The 23,356-nt window shown below is 47.5% G+C and overlaps 1 protein-coding gene across 7 annotated transcripts in view; it reads left to right on the forward strand.

The window, feature by feature from the left end:
• Positions 1-23,356, forward strand: part of MAPKAP1 (MAPK associated protein 1) — a 234,658-nt gene that overhangs the window by 196,848 nt on the left and 14,454 nt on the right. For all 7 annotated transcript variants that reach the window (XM_084820720.1, XM_084820721.1, XM_084820719.1 and 4 more), the window contains one exon: positions 16,335-16,432. In XM_084820720.1, the coding sequence (XP_084676846.1) occupies positions 16,335-16,432 (98 nt within the window). The remainder of the gene's footprint in view (positions 1-16,334; positions 16,433-23,356) is intronic.

The raw sequence follows: 23,356 nt of genomic DNA on the forward strand, positions 1-23,356 counted from the left end.
AGAGCCCTGCTTGACAGAGAAAAACAAGAAGGTCTTACCTGCAAGTGTTAGTTCCACTTTCTTTGGGGGCTGTGCAGGGGTGGGGAGGCTCTCTTGACACAGCTAGGTTATTTTAACTGCCAGCTTGTTCATTTTATTTTACTTTATTTTATTTATACCCTGCCTTTCCACCAAGGAAATGGTGCTCAAGGCAGGTAACAATAGTAAAAATCGAACTTTAAAATAAAAAAAAACTGTGTTAAAAGCAATCCTAAAATGAATACATTTTAAAAAACGCACAACAGTACAATTTGAGGCAGGGCCTTTCACTTTCTACCCCCAACCCCAAAATAATCCTCCTTCCTTCAGCAACTTACATTCCAGTCCTATTCATCTTTATACTCAGATGCAAGCCCCAGTGAGTTCTAATGGGGCTTATTCCCAAGTAAACGTGCATTTAGATAGAAAGTGCAGCTGTCCCAGTCTGGCACATCCCAGAACAACCTCAGTTCATTTTATTAGGCAAATGTCTGCTTTCCTTTCTATCACATTTGCCTTTTTTTTCAAAGACAAGTTTGTGCGGTTCATTTCCACATCAGTTTGCAAATGTGTTTTATTTTGATTAGATCCGTGTGAAAATTCATATGCATTTCTGTGCACAATTTCCCCTAATATGTGCCTTATTTGTTGATTTATTTGCAAGGACCTTCCCCTAATATATGCCTTTTTGTACACTGTTTTCCTTAAAGGACACATTTGGGGGTTGGAGAACGGCATCGCGTAAGTCAGAGAAGTACAAAAGAGCCTGAAGGATTATTGCGTTCCAGTTCACGCATTCGTTTGGGAAGCGCGAATTAGGTGGCTTCAAATTCTGCCCCCTTCCCTTCTTAGAGGCCTCCGTCCCAGAACTGCTGTTCTGTGGGTGTGCAAAGTGCACCAGAGTGCCACTGGGAAGAAGGCCATTCATTGTCTCGTCCTCTTTAACAGATATGTTTTGTAGCCCTATTAAAAGGGGAGCTTCATCTATCCTGTCAAAGGCAGCCTGCTGGGTCTTTCTCTCTCTCTCTTCTTCTTCTTCTTCTTCTCTCTTTCTCTCTCTCTCCCCCCCCCCCCAGTTTAATTACACTATCCAATTAAAACTCCTTTGCTGTGTTCGGATTTGCTTCTCCTTGGGCTTGAGTGGATATGACATTTACAAGGCTCGGCTCTCAAGCAGACAATGGCGTGATGGATGAGGTGCAGACGTGGTGAAGGAGCTGATCGCAACTGTGGAAAGCCTGCTTAGTGCAATTTGATTTATTTATCATCTCTTCCAAAACAAGGGGCTGGGGGGGGGGGTGCAAGTTGCAGAGGGTCTGGGGGGGGGCAGCTTTGAAAGGGACGAGAGCCAATGGCTTTTGGGCAGTGGAGGGCTCCGCTTCTATTTCCATACCTCCAAGACCCACAAAATCTTCTCCTTTAGGTATCTGCTACAGTTATCTTTTAAGAACTCTCAGTGGCAGTGGGATCAGCACTTCTTGATCTAAGGGCGCAAGGCTCAGTTTGGGTGTCAGAGGTCCTGGGTTCTAATCCCAGACAATCTCATACCTGGGGGAGGGGGGGAAAGAGGAGGCAGACCTTACATCTTAAGCTCTTAAAATAGCAGCTGACTTAGAAGGCTTTAAAAGGGGGGATTAGACTGAGGAATGGTTATTAAAATCATGGCATTTAGCTGTGAACGAGTCAAATAACAAGTGATGTTCATGTAAAAGGAGTGCAGCAAAAGAATCAACTTGCTTGGGGAGAATTGGAGAATGATTTGGCTTCTGTGGTAATATAAAGCATTACCCTTACTCTTTTTAGTATGAAGAAATAGACTTCGGTTGTTAAAAAAAAAAAGTGGTGAATTTTCTGCCAGTAAACCTTTTGGACACTTAACTCTCTTTGCAAAACATTTTGCGATTCTGCTCTGTTTGTGTTCTTGTGCCTCTTGTTCTGGAGGCAGGCAAAGTGGCCACCTTGCTGAAGCTCAAGTCTGGCTCTGGTCAGTGCCTGGATGGGAGACTTCCTGGGAATCCCATTTAAGCCACCTTGATATCTGCCATGGAAGAAAGGTGGTGTGTGTGTGTGTGTGTGTGTGTGTGTGTGAACCTTCCCCAACCTGGTGCCCTCCATATGCTTTCAACTACAATTCCCATAATCCCTGACTAGAAGCCATGCCAAGAAAGGGGGATTATCCAGATTCATGGAGGCTATCAGCCGCAGATACCATGATAACGAAATGGAACCTGCATGTTCAGAGGCATTTCATAGGCTGAGGTAGAGTGTGGGAGGGCTGATACCATCATGCCCTGCTTGTTGACTTCCCGGGAACCATATCTGGATATTGGATTGGTCATCGGTAGGCAATCTTTTCAGGCCCATGGGCACACTTGTCTTTTTAGGCCCAAGGACGCATTTGTCCCACGGTCATTTGGGCCCATGTGCATTTATTTTCAGGGTTCTCTCTTTTCTTTCCTCCCTCTGCTGGGATGCTCTCTTTTCTTTGCTGGGATTCTCTCGTCTTTCCTCCCTCTGCTGGGATGCTCTCTTTTCTTTGCTGGGATGCTCTCTTTTCTTTCCTCCCTCTGCTGGAATACTCTCTTTTCTTTGCTGGGATTCTCTCTTTTCTTTCCTCCCTCTGCTGGGATGCTCTCTTTTCTTTGCTGGGATGCTCTCTTTTCTTTCCTCCCTCTGCTGGGATACTCTCTTTTCTTTGCTGGGATTCTCTCTTTTCTTTCCTCCCTCTGCTGGGATGCTCTCTTTTCTTTGCTGGGGTGCACGCTTTTCTTTCCTCCCTTTGCTGGGATGCTCTCTCTTCTTTCCTCCCTCTGCTGGGATGCTCTCTTTTCTTCGCTGGGATGCTCTCTTTTCTTTCCTCCCTTTTCTGGGATTCTTTCTTTTCTTGCCCACCCCCCGTTCCTCCTCCCCCTCCAGATTTTCCCCCCTCACCACTTTTCCACCTCTCCTTCCTTCTTTCTCTCCCTGCCTTCTGCCGCCTACCTCTGCTTCCTTTTTCCCTGCCACCACTTTCACTGCTTCTGGAGTTCCTCCTCCCCCATCGCCCCCACCGCCTCCAGATTGCCTCCTCCCGCCACCCACTGCTGCTTCTGGAACATAGGAACATCGGAAGCCACCTTGCACCGAGCCAGACCCTTGGTCCATCTAGACTGGCGGCGGCTCTCCAGGGTCAAGCAGGGGTCTTTCCTAGCCCTACCTGGGAATGCCATTCTGACGACTCCACCTGCCTGCCTGAGGTGGGGGGAGCTGTCACCATCGCCCCAGTGTTTTTCCAGCACCACTTTCCTCCCAAGAAGCATTTCAGGAAGCCTTCCCCAAGCTGGTGTCCCGACCCCCCCCCCCCCATGACTTGGGCTGCAACTCCCGTAATTCCCACAAGCTCAGACTATGGAGGATCCACTGAATGCCCATGACTAATAGCTCTTGAGAAGACCTATACTCCATGGAGAAATCCCACCCTGTTCTAAAGCCCATGACACCAGGTGGGTAGTGAATTAATTTGAACTGTAGAGGATTGCATGAAGAAGTACCTCCTTCTATGTATTTTTATGTATTTTATGGCTGTAAGCCACCTTGGGAGCGAGATCTAACAAGATCAGCCTCGGATGACCTTCTCTCTGTCCCATCAGCCAGGACAGCTAGGCTGGCGAGGACGAGGGAGAGAGCCTTCTCTGTGGTGGCCCCCACTCCGTGGAACTCCCTCCCTAGGGAACTCCGCCATGCCCCCTCTTTAATGAGCTTCTGCCACGCATTGAAAACGTGGTTGTTCAGGCAGGCATTTGGGGCAGGTTAGGGTATTTTTTTAGAAATACGATGTTTTAAAGTAGAATTTTATTGTTTTAAAATTGTATTGCTGTACATCGCCCAGAGTGGCCGGGTGACCGGCCAGATGGGTGATCAAGAAATTCAATCAGTCAATCAATCAATCAATAAAACTGGGGGGGGGGTTCTGCCCTGAAAGGCAGCCAAGAATTATTTTAAAGAAATAAATACAATTCTAGTGGCTTACTGCCAACTCGCCTGACTGGATGCAACAGCACCTTCCTGCCCATGATCATCAGCAAATGGTGTACATAGCTATACTGCCTCAGATGCTGGAGGTAGCATAGAGCCATCAGGACCAGTAGCCATGGATGGCCTTCTCCTCCAGGGATTTGTCCAACCCCCTTTTAAAGCCATCCAAATGGGTGGCCACCACTACATCCCGTGGACGTGTATTCTATAGTTTAAATATGTGCTGTGTGGAGAAGGACTTCCTTTTATCTGGCCTGAATCTGCTGGTCTATTCTAACTGGCCCCAGCTTTCTGGACAGAGAGGGGGCTTTTCCATTACCTGCTACCTGCTCCTTTACCTGGAGATGGCAGAGACTGATCCGGGGACCTTCCGCTTGTCAGGTCTGTGCTCTGCCGCTTCCCATCTTCACTCCTGCCGGCCCCCAGCCCCAGTGGTTTGAGCTGCACAGCACCTGTTCCTGCCATGCGGTCCTCTGCCTCCCTCTCCAGCCTCTTAGAGGGAATTTCATCTTTGGCAGCAGCAGCAGCTGTGTGCAAAATGATAATGCTCACCTTAGTTGAGCACCTTCTGCCATTCATGTTCCACTTAGCATGTCAAGGGCGCTACTTAATATTAACAGCTACCCTTCCCGCCCCCCGCCCCCCGGCAGCGTTAGAATTCCGGTGGATTTCCTGAAAAGCTGCTTCAGAATTCTCGATCCTCCCGCTACCTGGTATCGATCTGGCAAAACTGCATTCCTGCCTCCCTTCCTCGAGAAACAGAGCATCTCTTCCCATTAATTCCGTTTTCAGCGTTTTAAATAAATCAGAGCGGGGTACAGAAACGTAGCTTTTATGTGCGTGGAGACGGATGTGTGGCTAGCTTTTCCATTTGTGATTAACTCTTTCTGGTCCTTGGAGAGGTATGAGCAATAAACTGAGATCCTTTTAAGGTTTGCAGTGGTGAAATCATTTGAGCATTTTGTGTGAAGCCACAGCATGGTTCTGGGGGACGCCTTTGTCGGAGTCTAGCCTTTCGCTTCCATCAGGAGCTAGTCAGTTGTGCCGGTGAAGCGTACAAGCGGGCATGCAAGCCACATTCCTTCCCAGTTGTTTGTCCCTAGCATCTGGCACTCCAGAGGTACACTGCCTCGGACTACGGAGGATCCACCCATGACTTAGCTCTTGAGAAGACCTCTTCTCCATGGAGAAATCACATCCTGTTATAAAGCCCATGACACCAGGTGCATAGTGAATTAATTTGAATTATAGAGGATTGCATGAAGTACCCCCTTCTAGTGGCTTACCCCCAATCAGCCTCATTGAGTGTCCCAAGTTCTAGTGTTACCTTTCCCTCAGACAGGCCGTTTCTGTAGCCATTCAGCCCACTAACAACCCTTTAATCCTTCACTCTTTCCTTGTCGTAACCTACTGGAGGCAGCAAGAATAATAATTACAGTGTTTTATAACTGTTCAAATCGCTTCACATTCGTTATTTCTGAAGTTCTTACGACAGCCCTCTAAGGTTGGCCATTGTTGTTATACCCATTTCACAGATTAGAGAAGACTGAGGCTGGCTTGCTCTGTGGCCACCCAATAAACTCCTACCGGAAGAAAGATTCAAACCTGCGGCATCCTGTCTTGTGGCTCATTCCCTGAGCCACACCGTCACGCAGCTCTCTTAACAAGCAGCCAGTCTAATGACAAAGCAGTCTAATTAAGAAGATTAACATCCATACATTTCCCGTGTTTCCCCATGTTGCTGAAATGCACAAATGTTCTTTGCGTTCCCAGCCGTAATTATTGGGTGCTTTGAAATGTTTGTTTCTTTCCCATGGAAAGATTCAGCGCTCCGCCGTCGCTGGGCTAAATAATAGAGCGATTCCCCCAAAGCACTCGAGCGATCAGTAGTAGGAGTGCCGGGCACGATTGCATTCTTCTCCTCTTGCGTCTTGCCTGGGCAAGACTTGGGAGGTGAGGTAGAATCAAATGATAACGCTTTTCCTGTGGTGTACCACTTCAAGCGGGTGATGGGGAGGGGAGTAGGGGAGGCTGCATGCTTGAACGCTCCCTGAAGAGGCAGGGGGGGGGTCCATGCACATAGAAAAAACAGACTTCTTCCTGACATGCTTTGTGCAACCCTTCTGCCCCCCTGACACGTTAGTTTTTTACATGCATGGAGTTTTTAATATGAGTGAGTTTTCAAAACTGCAATCCAGGAGACATTTTACCTCTCATGCTGACGGTATACACCAACTCCCTTTCCTAAGGTTGCAGAGTGGCGGGCATATCTGTGCCCCAGTGCCCTGCTCCTGTTTGAGGACAGCCTCCCTCTTGGCCAGGGCTGCTTACAAGAGCTGCTGGATCTGGTACATCGTTTTCATCCAGGCTGCCCTCGTGAGGTGCGGGTGGATCCCTGGCTACTTGGCAGCCCCAAAGAGCTCCTGGCCCCTGTAATAGGCTGAGCTGAAACACACAAACACGCACCGCTCTTGCCTATTCTAGTTCTGTCATGCCAAATCTTACAGTGCACATAATTCCAGGCATTAAATGTTTTTATTCAAATGGGTTGAATGCACCCTGTGAAAAACTGCACCCTTTGCTGATCCCCATAATCTCATACACGGGAGCCAAAAAAATACTGTGCACATCGATCTCTGTATTACCCATGATGACATTCCATCGGAAGGCGGCTTCAGGGCCGTATATCACATTCTCGAAGCACTCCTGGAAATGGAAATCAATTTGCCCCTTGCAACCCACAAACTCGCTTCTGTCCCAAATACCAGCAAAGCAAAGTGCCAGTTTGATCGTTTCACCGAACGAATATTTCACTCGGTTAACAGCATGCGATTTGGGCATGGGAGGACATAAAACCTTGCCCACATCTGTGGAACAGTCTTTCTGGTGACGGTTCCCTCAATCACTTTTCAGGGCATATAAATGTGAAGCATATCCCATCTTGTCTCTCGTTCTAAAGAAGGGGATGTTTCGATGAGACATTCTTTTAGAAGCAAAGTAATTTAGAGAGCAATCCTATGGCCACTAGACCCTGTCTAGAGGGCCACAGGATTTGGAGGTTCCCAGAAACCACTCTCCCCACCCCCTTGTAGCTGGTTCTTTCAGTCCCAGCCACTTCGCGTTTGGGAATGGAGCATGGAGAGGGAGAAATGGGAGCTGTCCTGGGGAGCAGAGTGGAGAGGAGAATGCAGAAGCCTCTTTATGAGGCTTCCTATGTCCCACACGGCCTCCCTACCTCCCGCAACAACATCCCCAGCTAGACATGCATCTAGACGAAAATGCAGGGTGGCCAGAGCACAGAGGAGAGGATTCCCTCCATGCTCCAGCCACCCTGCATTGGATAGGCATCAGCCTACAAGTTTGGAGGCTGATGTCTATCTCCATAAGATTGTGCCCTTCAGCGATTATCAGAATTAATAATGATCCTCCACTTTTCCAGTTCACAGAGAGAAGATAGATAGATAGATAGATAGATAGATAGATAGATGTGTGTGTGTGTGTGTGTGTATATATATATATATATATATATATATATATATGCCTGCCTGAGGACTGAGATCTGTTGGAGGGGCCCTCCTCTGCGTCCCACCAGTGCGAGACATACACTATAGTGGGACGTGAGAGAGGGCCTTCTCTGCTGTGGCACCCTAGTTGTAGAATGCCCTCCCCTTGGAGGCCCAAATGGCACAGACATTGGTCTCATTTCGGTGCCAAGTAAAAACATGGCTTTTTACCAAAGCCTTTGAGGGCTAAATGCATTCCATAACGTAGCACACTATTTCAGCTATTTTATTGTTCTAGATTTCAATTGGTATTAGCTTGTTTAATGGTTAATATGCTTTTAGCTGTTTAAATTATTTATTGTTTTATACTGTTTAAATTGATTTTATCTGTACGCTGCCCTGAGATCTTAATGATATAGCATATCATAATGATATAGCATATAATGATATAGCATATCATAGCATATGTAATGATACAAATGTTTGAAATAAATAAAATAAGTAGGAAACCTTTGCTGTAATAAACACAGCAGGTGTACACCCCAATGAAAGGAAATATTTGTGTAGTTAGGATTTAATTGGCCCTTGGAACTCTCTACCACCGGTCAAGGTGAGTGCTTATAGTCTCAAAATAAGACCTCTGAAATTACTGTGCAAAGTTGCCAATTCATGCACACCTGCTGGCATCTCTGTGCTTTACGATGGCTGCAGATAGGTCCCTGCAGCAAATATGTCGCGTCTAGGCAGTATGCCCATGTGCGGAATGCTTAGTTTGGGGCTCCCAGTCCAGTGAGTTTTCATTCCATTTGGAAAACTAATTTTACATGTCTGAATGTTAAAACAACTGCAAAAAAACTGCAAAGGTTCCGGGAGAAGCAGGATATAGAAGACGGATCTCTGGCTTGCTCGGAAGGGTGCGTGTGCATGTATACCCAGCAAGATGTGTCTTCCATGATGGATTGAACCCCCTGCCTCCTGTTACTCTCCACGCAATAAGCGTTATTGACATCTCTGACTCTGTAATGGCCCCCGAAAAGGGCTGACTCCTTCAAAAGCTAAAAATAAGAATTTGAAATAAAGTTCCGCGTTCTGCTTCTGTCAGCTGTGAAATACCAGAGCAGAAGAGCCGAGATAAATCACCAGATTTAAAAGCGAGAAGGGCTAGCGATGGGAGGCTTCGCAAGGGCTCCGTGCTAACAGCAAGCCTGTAATGTAAGGGTCAGTAACTGGCAGCCCTTGGAGCCAAATCTGGCCTCAGATCTGCTGTCCCCTCCCTGAATTCCTGCCCCTGGCAAAACTGGTTTGCATTTTAAAAGGGGGGAAATAGATGCCAGGGTCCCCCAAGTACGCCTTTTTGTTCCACCAGACCTGGGCTTGGAGTCTCATGGGAGACTTCCAGGGGGATCCCTGAGGTTCTTCGGATGGTCGTTGGGGATTTCTTGACCGGATGGTCAAGAACAGCAGGCACGGATTCCTTCAGCGACAACTCCCTGCTATTCCCCTGTGCGGAGTGCGGAGCAACACCTTTCAGCTGTGCCTCCCACAGTCCGAGGGCCAAATTGAACATGATGCTAAACCTGTTGCTGTGTCCTTCCTTTTTTTAATTGCTGGTAGCAGGCACCAGGGGGAGGGGGGTGTTATCAGGACCATGGATTGCAGGAAGCCGGGGCTAAGCCTTTCCTCCTCCACCACAAAAATCTGCCCCGCCCCCACAGCTTCAATGGGCAAAACCTCCATTGACAACAGTAGAGCCTTTCCTCTTGGGATGGGGGACGAAAGCACTAAGCGCACACACACCCATCCCCACACACTGCGGTCCTAATAAAAACTGGGGGAGGGACATGGCTGCTGCTATTAGCAATTTAAAAAGAAACGACGCATTCGCAAGGGACACGTTCAGCATCACGTCGAATTCGGCTCTGAGACTGCAGCTAGAGAACGTATCTTTATATTTGTGTCCCGCCTTTCTTCTATGGAACCCAAGGCAATTAGAGCTGGAAAAGGTGCAGAAAAGGGCAACTAAAATGGTCAAGGGGCTGCAGCATCTCCCCTATGAGAGAAGGTTACAACAGCTGGGATTATTTAGCTTGGAGAAAAAGAGGGTAAGGGGGGACATGATAGAGGTCTACAAAATCATGCAGGGTGCGGAGAATGTGGACAGGGAGACATTTTTCTCCCTCTCTCAAAATACTAGAATCCAATGGGGTCATCCTATGAAGCTGATCGGTGGGAGATTCGGGACAGATAAAAGGAAGGACTTCCTCACACAGTGCATAGTTAAACTATGGAATTCGCTACCACGGGAAGTAGTGATGGCCACCAGTTTGGATGGCTTTAAAAGAGGGTTGGACAAATTCCTAGAGGAGAAGGCTATCCATGGCTACTAGTCTCGATGGCTATGTCCTACCTCCAGTACCAGAGACAGTGACCATGTGTACACCAGTTGCTGGGGAACATGGGTGGGAGGGTGCTGTTGCCCGCATGCCCTACTTGTGGGTTCCTGGTCCACAGCTGGTTGGCCACTGTGTGAACAGAATGCTGGACTAGATGGATCCAGCAGGGCTCCTCTGGTGTTCTTATGTTCTTAACAATGCTTTCTGCCCGCTCTGTGGTGCTGTCTGGGTATGAAGCACTGAGGAAATGGCCCCTGATTGCTCCCCCCTCTCCCTCCAGTTCACAGCCTGCCATTTCAGCCATTGAGGAAGGGGCTATTTCAGGTCTTTGTTAGTTTGTTTTCCTAGATGGGCCTAAGAGAACAGATCTGGTGTCCCTCTTTTGAGAGGGAATTCCATAGCCAAAAAGGCCACCACCAATAAAGTTCTTATCCTTCCAGTAGCAAGACTGAAACAATAACAGTTGTTTTGATAAAGATGATCAGGGGACTGGAAACAAAGCCCTATGAGGAGAGACTGAAAGAGCTGGGCATGTTTAGCCTTGAGAAGAGAAGACTGGGGGGAGACAGGATAGCGCTCTTCAAGGACTTGAAAGGCTGTCACAGAGAGGAAGGCCAGGATGTCTTCTTGATCATCCCAGAGTGCAGGACACAGAATAATGGGCTCAAGTGACAGCAAGCCAGATTCCAGCTGAACATCAGGAAAAACTTCCTGACTGCTAGAGCAATACAACAATGGAACCAATTCCCTAGGGAGGTGGTGGGCTGGCCCACACTGGAGGCATTCAAGACGAGGCTGGACAGCCACCTGTCAGGGATACTTTGACTTGGATTCCTGCATTGAGCAGGGGTGGACTCGATGGTCTTATAGGTGCCTCCCAACCTTACTATTCTATGATTCTATGAAATTAAAATGACAGCCGTAAAAAGAACCCTGTAAAGCCAACAAATCAATCAGCAAGGCCAAATAAAATGTCAAGAAAAGGCAATCAAAAAGGTCTTGGAGATGGTTGAAAAGTCACAGTCTAACAGGACAGGTGTGGCCTGGCGCCTGAAAGATAACAAAGACAGTGCCAGGCACACATCTCTAGGCAGGGAGTTCCACAGTTCAGGCACCACTACAGTTCAGGCACCTTTAGAGTTCTGACTGCAACCCAGAGTGGATTCACCATTCCACTCCCACTGACATTGGAGCCATCAGCCTCCACTGGTAAAAAGGGGTCTGTAGTTCCGATTCGTAACCTTGCCTCAGAAGGTTCTTTACTTGAAGAAAAGTCTTGTCTGTTGTGATTTCTGCACCTGGCAGTTCACAAATGGTAACTCTGCCAGATTTGGTTGCCTGTCATGAGGGAGATGTGAATGTTTTATCCACAGCTATTAACTTAGAGTTCTGAATTCTCACCCGTTTAGTACAACCCAGTAGTGCATTTGCTTCCATAATTTAAAGTTTGGGTTTTGATTGGCGATTTTTCAACAGAGAATTCATAATGCCTGATTAGCATGTGATAACAGGGTTTAATTAACATGCTGTGATGAAATGCTGAGGTCTCTGGTTTGCTGGCCGTATATCAGTTTATTTTGGGAGATCTGGAGAATTAGCTACTGTAAATAAGATTTGAAATTCGGTCCCCTCCGGGAAAAGGGGATAAATCTCCATTAAAATGATGCTGTTATTTCTGTAGATGAGTTAAAGTTGGACCTTTGGACCGAATGCATTAAAACGAAAATGGAGAGAACGATCTAATGTGTTAAATCTTAATTGCCAAGGCACGAATTTTCATATGAATGAAGGACATTTAGCACTTGTATAGGCTTTGAACCTGAAACATTTATGGCAGAGTTTCTCAAACTGTGGCCCATGGAAAGCTTGTGGAATATCTCGGCCCTGCATGCAATTTATTTTTTCTGAATTAAAAGACTGCCTTGGTGCAGTCTCTTAATTTTTCCTGGGAAATATACCAGTTATGGAAGCCTTTCTCAGTGATTAGGCACTGGGTTTCATAATCTAACACTGGGTTTGACAATAACGCAGCACTGAAGATGAAAACTGTTATTAAAATATGAGTTATGTATATGATTTGGTTTGTCGAACAACAATTGTATAAAAAAGGGGTATTAATTGAGGCCCCAAGCAATTTCAAGTCATCTGCAAGAAAAAAAAGTTTGAGAATGGCTGATTTATGGTAAGCCTGTAAGGTGAAGCCAATCTTGCGTGCTGTAGTGCTTAGGGCGTTGTGCTGGGACTTGGGAGACCCGGGTTCTAGTCCCCACTTAGCCATGAAACTCACTGGGTGGCTTTGGGCCAGTCACTGATTCACAGCATAACCTACCTCAAAGGATTGTTGTGAAGATAAAATGTAGAGGAGGAAGAGGAGCCTTGGGCTCCCTGGAGGAAAAAAGGCGGGATCTACATGTTGCAAATAAATAATAAAGAAAATCCAGAGCAACATCTTCGATTGTGCCATTCATGTGCGAAGGAGGGAACGTCGTAAGGTATTCTTAGTGGTTGCCCCACAACTGTGGAACTGTGGAGCAGGGATGGCCAGTTGGTGTCGTAAGGCCCATTTTTAATTCTCTTCTAACGAGAAGGAAATTTATTGTACAAAAATGTGTATGTGTGTGTGTAAGAAGGGGGGTGAAAGAGAGAGACTGGGATGTCACGCTGATACATGCTCCAAACTATGACACACATCCCCCCCCCCAAGTGGAGACTCTTATTTATTGCCTTTTTATTTGTTCCTATTTTGTATTTATTCATATTCTTCTTCCCAAATAAATATTCTTTATTCATATTATTCTTATTCCCAAAAGGAGCTGCAAGGTGGCTTACTATCACCATAAAAAGAATCACTGAACCACCAGCCGAAAAATGCCCGCACCGAGCAAGGGCAATTTGGCCAGCACTCCATATGCCCTCTGCAGTAGCAGGGCTTTAACTTCTGGCCTGAAACTTGGTAGGGAGGGGGTGATTATAGAGGCTGAAGAGGTCAGATTGTGCCACAAAATCCATTTCTAGGTGTGCAGACCACTGCCAGGTGATAGAGCAGCTCCCAAGGATATGAAAGAAGCCATCCTTTCCCTGGAGACTCCAAGGCATATTCTGGAAGCATTTTGAGTCCTACTTTTGCGGGGTTAGTTTCTAGTAGCCGAGGTTAAGCCAGCACAAGGTAATTCTAACCTGCTTTCATGTATTTTTACCTTTTAGCTGGGTGTTTGTGTCGTGCTGATTTCAGTGCAGCGTTTTGTTCCCCACTTGGGAGCGGGATAGGACATGTTAGAAATTAAGATAAAATCTATATTGATATAGCTTTGCATTGATGTAAGGGAGTTCACTTATGTTATTGCAGTAAAACTTAACAACAGTCCTGTAAGGTAGCTCATTATCCTCAACCATGCATTCCAGGTTTGGGAGGAGAGAAGGCTGAAGCCCCAAAGAGTGACTTGCTGGGTCATGGTTTCGCCTCTTAGCCCCTCTGCTAAACAGCTGAAGCTGCTGGGGGGGGGGGGGCGTTGTGCTAATTTGCAAATCCCCCCCCCGCCCCTCTGTCTCTGGCAGGTTTTTCATAAGATCAGCTGCCAGAGGTGGCTAATCAAAAGACAATCAGTCAACATTAGCTGCCTCTCCTTCCAGCTACAAACCAGGAGAGGCTGTGCTGGCTGGGGGATGCTAGGAGTTGTAGTCTGACACCTCTGGAAGCACCAGGTTGAAGAGAGCTGTTTTAAAGATCGGTGATTCCTGATTGTTGGGAGCAGTACCTGACCGTCCTGACACTGTGTCCCCGAAAGTGTGACTTTGTCCTAAATCAAGCCACTCTCTCGCAGCCTCAGTTGCCCGACAGGAATAACACATCCTCCTGCCTTGCAGAGCTGCTGTTGCGAGAGCAACGAAAGCAAACATTCGCAAAAGCGAGTGGGCACTAGAGAGTCGATGTAGGCTTTAAATGTCTCCCAAACACATGCACGTTCTTACACCATCATTAAGGGAAGTGGGAGCCCCTCAGTTCGGGCAGGGAGGGCGGGGGGAGGAAGTGCCATGGGGAAGGTACTCTGTACGTGCTCAGATGTAATTTCCTTACACAATCTGGCCTGGTATCTGATTGAATCATTCCATCATTCCCAATACGGCGGCATAGCAAAGTTATCCACCCTCAAAAGGAGGCTGTCTTGTTGTATATCTGCATGAGTAACTGTTCTGCGCTGATCATCAATCGAGAGGCATACTCAGAACTGTAACTCACACAGGAATACAGTAGGTGGAGTCCTTAGAGGGCAGTTTGAGTCTTTTTGTTCCACGTTCTAAAGCCGGGGGGGGGGGGCAACATACAGCTCACGGGCTGCATGTGTCCCCCCACCCCCCGTGGCAGTTTTCATGCCCCTGCCCCCACCGAATTTGTTACCATGGTGCCAGCAAGACTATGATTTTGGAAGGAAATTAGGCACGTGGGGAGCACACTCCTTGTTTGCAAGCAGAATTGTGGTCCCAGAAGCATCCCAGGAATGCACTTCTGCTTGCAAACAAAGTTTGCACGCGCCACGCGCACCTTGTTTCTTTATAAAATTGCTGTGTAGCAAATCCGGTAGCAATTCTGGTAGAGGCAGCGATGATGAGGGAGATGGGATACACACACACAGACACACACACACCGTGGGCACCGAGGGGAAAATGCGGCCCCCTGACCCCCGGATGTCACTCAGCCCTGTTTATAGAGCATGATCCAGCTGAAACGATGCACTTTTGAGATGTGTCCACTTAAAGGAGGCACTGCTAAAGGAGGTGGGCAGGGCTGCAGTTTGCCTGGATTCAAAGTACTTTGCCGCATGATGGCAGGGGTGTGGAAGAGAGGACAGTGATGATATACAGAAGTCATTAAATAAAAGAAATTTTATTTTATAAAAAGAGTTTTTTTCATTAAGATGTAATTCCTGTTAAATATTACAGTTCTACTTTATTTTAACACTTTTGCTGGGCTTAAATATTCAGGTGTTGTTTTGGGAGGGTTTGCAACTCCAATCATCCTTGGGTAAATCTCTCTCTCTCTCTCTCTCTCTCTCTCTCCTTCCTTCCCTCCTTCCTTCCTTCTTTCTTAATATAGTCCACCACCTCTCCTCTGCAGGTGCCAGGAGTTGTACACCAGGAATGTTTCACAACATACTTTTTTCCCCCAAACCGGGGTGCTTAAGCAGAAATGCAGTCCAGGGGCCGGCTGCCACCCAACCAGCCACATGATGCATATTTGCATTTTCCCCTCCAGAGAGCGGGGGGGGGGGTAGTGAACTTTTCTTGAAAGGAGTTCAGCCCCTCTGATAAGCCACCCCTTGCCTGAAATGGAAATGACATGGGAAGGTTGTCAGGCTCCCTCTCGCCGTCTGTTCTGCCGATGATATGCTAAGATGGCCATCTGTGTCTTCTCCCCCCACTCCTGTCATGCCCACAAGCTTGTGCTGAAAGTTTGAGAGTGATAATTCCCAAACTGCAGAACTGCTGGGGAACACAAGTGTGCCACGAGAGAGAATGAGCAATTTTCTGAAGAGAAGGAAATGGGTTAAATCAAGGGTAGCCAACCTGAGGCCCTCTAGCTGTTTGGGACTACAGCTCCCATAATCCCTGACCATTGGCACAGGGCTGATGGGATTAAATAATGGAAGGATCCCATTATGTTTCTATCTCACCTTTCCTTCAAGTTACTCAAGGCAGCCTACGTATCCCCTTCCCCATTTTATCTTCACATCAGCCCTTGAGGTAAGTTAGGCTGAGGGAGAATAGCTGGCCCAACATCAACCAGAATGCTTGATGGCTGAGTGGTGATTTTAGAAAGCCGTCTGCTAGCTGAACCTCTGCATGAGTCACTAGCCTCACCTCCTTAGAATCAACCTCTCCGAGGTATGGGAAATTCTGCCCCATCTTTGCATATAAGGTGTGGTTGGATCATTCAGTTGCGCTTGGTGTAAAGATGCAGCGGAGTTATCTGTCCCTCCAAAGGAGGCTGCCCACTCCCCCTCTGCATGAGCTGCTGCTCTCAGGTTGACTGCTTTGAATCAGGAGGCATGCCCAGAACTGTAACTCTCACAGAAACCCAGGGGGTGGGGTCCCCTAAGGACAGCTCATTCTGATTCTTTGGCCCTCTTAAGGGCATAAGCCAGCCAAAATGAGGCACCTGCTACTTTCATACTTTTCAGTAACAAGTTAACCATGCACTTAAATCTCTCCCATTCAGCTGGATGGGGCCTAAAGTACTTAACTTTCACTGGATCGTGTCTCCAGTTTTAATTATGCAAGGGTGGGTAACAGGTTAAACGCTTATTTGGGGGGGAAGTTGCTGTTATAAACTCTGCCTTTAGTCGTCGAAATCCTCAAGTTCCTTTTCCTCTGTTTCTCTCTCTCGCTCTCTCTCTTTAAACGTTTACAGGTCACGCAATATTTAAACTCACATATCTAAGCAACCATGACTACAAACATCTCTACTTCGAGTCCGACGCTGCCACTGTCAACGAGATCGTGCTGAAGGTAAGTGGAGGCCAAAATGGGGGTATGAAGCGTGGGTAGTGGTACCTTCGCTGGGAACTAATGGATGGACGTAAACCACTAAGCCAGGGGCTGGCAGGCCAAGGAGCCAAATCCAGCCCCCCTGAGGTCCAAATCCAGCCCCCCTGGTTTTCCCAAATGGCCGTGCTCCCTGTTCCCCCGACCGCCCATCGTTTGGTGGTTCTCATGGAATGCCCTGTGGTGTTATGCAGCATAGCGCTTTGCTGGCTTCTTTCTTTACTTTCGGCCTAGCCAGTTGGCAGCAGTTGATACGCAGGGCACGTGGGCATGGAGACAGCACAGCAGTTTCCCAATTTTCTGCAGGTTTCCCCTCATTCTAAAAGTTTGCAATGCCTCTCCTAAGGTTTAGTTACTGGCCGTAAGGCCTTTAAGCGAAACTGTGCTGGTAGTTTTGGCCACGCCCCCACTGCCTTGGGGCCCGCCTACCACTGGAAAGAGGTCCCCGAGAGCTCCTCTGGAATGGAATTTGGCCCCTTGGCCGAAAGGGGTTTAGCAATCCTGGACTAGGAAAGACTGGCGAGCACCAGGTTCTGACAGGCTTGAGACCCCAAGTGCTAGGGGGGCCGCAGGTCACTGGCAGCAGATGAGGCAGGCCTGGATGGGGTTTACTGGCTAGGTAGGAGGAGATGAAACCAGTGCTAAAGTTGATGGGCGCGGGAGGCAAGGAGCTGAACTGACCGGCAGACAAGGAAGCAGCAGGAAACTCTAGATCTGGGGTGGGGAACCTGCGGCCCTCGGCCAGATTCTAAGAGGCCCTAATTTCATGTGGCCCACAGAGATGGGGCAGTACAAAGAGAGAGAGTTCATTATACAACCCTGAAATCCTGCAAACTCTGCCTGCTTCGGGCTCTGGCTCCGCCCACCATCAGCTGAGTCCCTCGGTTTACTTTTCCCATGGGTCAACCAGTGGCTGACATCCCCCCCCCCCCTTATATACAAATCTATGGTGTGACTACACTTGGAATACTGTGTACAGTTCTGGTCACCGCACCTAAAAAAAGATATTGTAGAGCTGTAAAAAGTGCAGAAAAGGTCAACTAAAATGGTCAAGGGGCTGGAGCATCTCCCCTATGAGAGAAGGTTACAACAGCTGGGATTGTTTAGCTTGGAAAAAAGGAGGGTAAGGGGAGACATGATAGAGGTCCACAATATCATGCATGGTGTGGAAAATGTGGATAGGGAGACATTTTTCTCCCTCTCTCCTAATGCTAGAACCCAAAGGGGTCATCCCATGAAGCTGATTGGTGGGAGATGCAGGATAGATCAAAGGAAGGGCTTCTTCACATAGCATGTCGTCAAACTATGGAATTTGCTACTACAAGATGTAGTGATGGCCACCCATTCTGATGGCTTTAAAGGGGGGCTAGACAAATTCCTGGAGGAGAAGGCTATGAATGGCTAATAGTCTTGATGGCTATGTGCTACCTCCAGAACCAGGGGCAGTGAGCCTATGTACACCAGTTGCTGGAGAACATGGGCAGGAGGGTGCTGTTGCACTCCTGTCCTGCTTGTGGGTTCCCAGTTGACAGCTGGTCGGCCGCTGTGTGAACAGAATGCTGGACTAGATGGACCCTTGGTCTGATGTCACATGACTCTTCGTACGTCCTTATGGTTCAGAGGTAAATGTTGACGTGCAAGCTCTCATCATGACAGTCCCCATAACCACGCCCTTCAGGAGAGCCCAAAAATTGCAGGTAGTGGTACTGATCTGTCTCAACAAAGCAGTTGTGGCAATTTTCATCTCCACCAGGACCAGGTCTTTTGTAAAGCTGTTGGGTCTTAATTGCCCATTCAATATCCAGCCACCCCAAATCCTTTGCATTACAACAAAGAACAACCTCCTGGTGATGGGAACATTCATTTCCTCCCAGTTATTCTGAGGGTTGCAGCTAAGCTCAGAGGGAACAGGGATGTCTGAGGACGGTGGCAGATGATGTCAACGCCTTTCATTTATAATTGTGATGTCATCGCCTTTCATTTATGGTTGTAAGCTGCCTCGAGTGCCATTTTTCTTGGGAGAATGGCAGGGTACAAATCGGATAAATAAATAAGTGTCCCTGCTGCTAAAAACAGGCCAGCACTACACCAGTGGGGTCAACAGCCCTTCATAGGGAATACAAGTTCCCCATCCCAGCTCTAGATGCGCAGAGGGCAGGCTTGTGGCTTCCCTCGAAGGAGCACAGCAAGGGGTGGCACTGTGTAACAGCAGCAGCAGGGGATTGGCTCTCCAGGGTCACCTGGCTCCCAAGGATGCTGGTCTATGTGTGGTTATATCCTGGCTTGAACTGCCTTCCATTTCCTCCTCCGACCAGCAGCCCTGGTGGAACGGGGAGAAGCCAATGGGTGCAGGGGCCCCCATTACTTAAGGCCCACAGAGCCTGACACACATCCTCTGGAGAGGGAGGTTTCACAATCCCACCAGGGCGACATTCTCCCCCAGGAGGGGTTTACTCTAACAGCAGGGCTGTGTTTGTGCCTAAAAAGGAGACTGAAAATCCTATCTCAGGGATGCTTTGGCTTATCCTGTGTTGGCGCGTTCGTGGGTGAAACCAAATGTCTATCATTGACAAGAAAACCCCACCTGCTGGCCACAGGGACTCTTATTCAGCACTGCCTTCCCCTGCCACCTCCATGTTCTGACTTCAGAGAACTCACTGAGCTTTGCTCACACGTTTGGAGTGTTAAGGGCTAGAAACTTGCTTCTTTAAAAAAGGAAACAAACGGAAGACTCAATAATGCTGATGTTTGTGCCCTGGGTTTGACTCTGAGACTGTGCAATCATGGAGTATGCTTCACTCCGTCTAGCAATGGGGAATTCCAGCCATCGTTTGCCACAAGCAGAGATCATGTGTGGTATGGAAAGGTGTTCACTGAGGAAATAGCTCAAAAGTCTCCCATAAGCAAGTCAAGCCACATGCTACAAGAGAAAGCAAAAAGCCCTGAAGGAAAGATCTCTTTCTGATCTCAAATACCGATCAGTCAGGCCCTGAGAATTTGCAATTCACTGAAGTCCAGCCCATATAAAAGCCTGTCCCCTCGAACAGAAGCCTCTGGATGCCTGTTGCATCTATCAGTAGAAAGCACCCTTCCAGCTCTCTTCTTGCCCCGCTGTGCCAGGAAAAAGCAAGGTACTGCCAGAACATGAGCGGGTCACCAGCAGCACTCTCCTTGCCTGGAAAACAGAGTAAGGAAATGGCTGGAAGGGGCGCTCTAGACATGTGTGTCTGTACTCACTGTTTGAACCAGTCGCTACTGCAAGCACTTGGGGCCTTCTCTATGGGTGGACAGGCTACTGGATGAAACGCAGCTGAGTCTTCCAAAAGGAAATGGGGGGAAGGGAAGGGGTGGACAGCAGTCACCCACACACCACTGGGCTGACAGGTATGCATAGGTCCAATATTCTTCAGATGTACTTAGTTCGTTACCCAGACTTTCCAGCCTACGTGCTCTTCTTCTGCCTCTATCTATGTGTGCTATCACAGGGACAGAAGCAGTCAGAAATGGACTCCACATGGGCTTTGATGCCTGTTCCTTCATTTCACTGGAGATGGGCACAGGGTTCTCCCCCGCCCCAATACCATGTACCTTTGGCTCCAGCCAAAGCGGGACCCCAGCAAACGTCCACATTGCAGACCGTGGTGTTCTGCAATGTGGACGTTTGCTGGGCTCTTCGTGAAGGATTTAACAAATGGGAGCATTCTTTGAACAGAGCGAGGAATATTTAAACATGCATCCCACTGTGCTGGTGCCCAGTCTTTATTGCTGCCGTTCGTCTTACTCAAAAGATTTCAGGAGCATTCCATTAAAAGCGTAAGCCTGCTCTTGACATCTGAATAACTTTGGGGGACTGGGTTTTTTTTTTTTTTAGCTCCGAGATCATTGGGGAGTGAGTGAGCTTCCTTCCAAGCATTTGAGCCTCCTCCCCTTTGCACTGGCCCCTGCCGTCAGCAGGTCTCCGGTCCCTCACACCATCTTTCCATTCAGATATTTGCATTCTTCCAAAAAAAAAAAAACACATCTTTTTTTATTGCAACGCTTTACTTTTTTTTATTTAAGGAAATACAGCTTGCTGTACGTCCTGGTTGATTTACTTTCTGAAACGAAGGCACTAATGCTGTTGGAAGGTTAAGCGGAACTTTCTGCCATCTATTATTTTTATGGCAATTTAAAATTTTCGAGTGATAAGCTTTATGTGCCATTTCCAGTCCTTAACATTTTTGTGTGTGTGTAAAGCTTATGGAAGTGCTCAATAACTGACATATGCTAAGGAATCTCGGTTCTCACCCACCACCCAAGCAGGGAGAGACTTCAATGCAAACTTCTGTCGCCAGCATGCATTTCTCTCCTTTGTCTTTAGTGAAGCCATTCTCATTTTTGTACAGAAGCTCTTGCATTCTTCAAGGTTTTTGACATTGCTTTTTGGAACCCTAAAAGGGCAGGTTGGGTGGGAGTAGGGGGTAAATCCATCCCTTTTCAACTCCTCTTCCTTTTGATTTGTGTGGTCAAAAAAAGACTGACTGGAATTAGGAGCCCCCATTTCCCATAATGGTGCTGGCTGCATTGAATGTAGTACTGGGTGTTCGCAACTTGAGAATCTCAGCTTTCATTTGAAGCAGGAAAAGAAAAGGTTCCTAGCCCTCGAGGCTTTAAAACTGTAAGAACGAAAGCGCGTGTGCCTTGCCAAGAGCAGGGGTGGGCAACTTTCAACACTGTAGGATCACCAACCTGAGCCAGGTGTGAAATAGTGAGGGAGGAGACATACGCTATTGAATTAAGAGACAGGAGGCCTCTAAGCACTTGCAGAGTCCAGGATTTTGTTTTCAGTTCCAGCAGTGGGCTTGCACTGACAAATCCATTCCTGGTCCTCCCTCCCCAATTTTTCATTATTTCAGCCACTTAATTTGGGGGGGGGGGGTGCCTTTTTGTTGGTGGTGCAGTTACAGCTGGGAGTCAGAAATCCTTATGGATCTACCACAAATCACACAGAGAGCTACTAAGAGATCCATATGCCATGAAAAATCCCTTCCTTCATTAAAGAACAAAAGGCTCCTGGGAACCCACAGCACTCACCATCAGAAGAGGTTCCTCACTGTGCCTCTTTGTGATTGACTACTATGGCCTTAACCTCCTTCCATCAGCCCTCCCCTAGGACAGGCGGGTAGTTTCGCAGTCTCTCTACACAGAATCGGGTGCGATTAGGTCATTCAAACATTGATGCAAAGGCACTGTAGAATTGCTTGCCCTGGGTGGAGGCTGCTTGTTGCCTCTCTGCATGAATCAGTGGTCTGCGTTTGTCACTTTCCAATAATAAAGGGGCACACCCAGGACAGTGATTCGTGCAGAAATACAACGGAGTGGGTGTTTATGAGAGCAGGTCAATTATTAACTGCAAATCATTTGGAGCACAAGAGTGAATTGTGCCTCCAGTTCTAGTGCAGAGAAAAAGTGAGCCTCATCCATCATATTTGAGGGGCACGCAGGCCAAGAGAAAACGTTGAGAGCCAATGTGGGGAGGGGGGTTTAAAGTGCTGGACTAAAACTAAGGAGACCCGAGTTCAAATCCCCACTGTGCCACAAAGCTCACTGAATCACTTTGGGCCAGTCACTTTTTCTCTTGGCCTAACCCACCTCACAGGGTTGTTGTGAGGAGGAAGGGGAGAGGACCATGTATGGCAGCTTGAGCTTCTGGATAAAATGGAGGTGGGATAACATGTAAAATAAATTAAATTGACTTTGATACTGGTTGAAGGGAAGCTGAGTAAGACAACTCGTGCAAGTGAGCCAAGTCACATGCCACATACACAACGTGCAGATAGTATATTTGAATGTTTGTGTGTTTGTTTCATTGGTTGGTTCTCAAATTCCCTGATTATTTCTGTAGGTGAAGGGATAGAGATGGAATCAGACTTCTCAAATTAGATCCTTGGCAAGATCAAGAAACAAAGGTCCCGAGACTTTATTGACTGCAAAGCGTCCGTATATATTTCCCCCCACTCCCACCCCCCCACCCCACCCCCAGCCATAATCTGCAACGGAAGAGAAACACCTCGCAGTGCATAAAATTGGGCAAGATTTTACGCCACAGCATATTAACCAGCTAATGGCGGAGCAAAGGGCATCTTTATCTTTTGATTTTTGCATTAACCTTCCATTAAAATTATCTATGTGATTATTGCCCAAGCACCAGGAGATAATAAATTTTAAGGAAGAGCCAGCTTGTTAAATATCATTTAAAAATGCCTTCATCAAGTAACATGTGCCAAAACATACCAGATGCGTAAGAATAGCTGAAAGGGCCAGGAAAGGGCCGGCCGGGGGGGAGGAAGGGGGACCCCTTTTATTGTAGATTGTTAATGGATCAGGCCTGGTCCTTTCTCAGTATTTGTCAGAGTGTAATTGATGCCAGTTTTCTGGTTCTTAAAGAGCGGTTGCGAGGTCTATATGGCATACAGCCATCATAGAAAATTGCCCAGGGCAATCCCAAGTTGGTGAGAATTGATGGGAAAATCCCAATCGGGAAATATTTTTCAGGTTCCTGAATCTACCCGTTCTCCACCCATCCATATCTCCTGTGAACTGGCGCCAGACAGATTTGAAAAGGATTCTCTGGGGATATTCTATGAGGACAAGAAGTTAAAAATCTGTAACAAGACTTCTCTCTCTACAGCAGCCTCTCCTAATCCAACACCCTCCAGAGTGTCGGGCTTGAACTCCCATCATCCCTAGCTGGCATGGCCAATGGCATGTCATTGAAGGATTTCCTAGCTCCCCCTTAAATAAGATTTTTACTTTCTCAGTAACAAACCCATTACAGACACCATCACCCCAGTCTCTTCCCATTAAATCCTTATTCCCATATGCCATCCCACATACCTCCACAAAGAA

This window comes from Heloderma suspectum, chromosome 14 (assembly GCF_057233095.1).
Source record: "Heloderma suspectum isolate Gila_16-S chromosome 14, 16-S_ref, whole genome shotgun sequence".
Classification (NCBI taxonomy): domain Eukaryota; kingdom Metazoa; phylum Chordata; class Lepidosauria; order Squamata; family Helodermatidae; genus Heloderma; species Heloderma suspectum.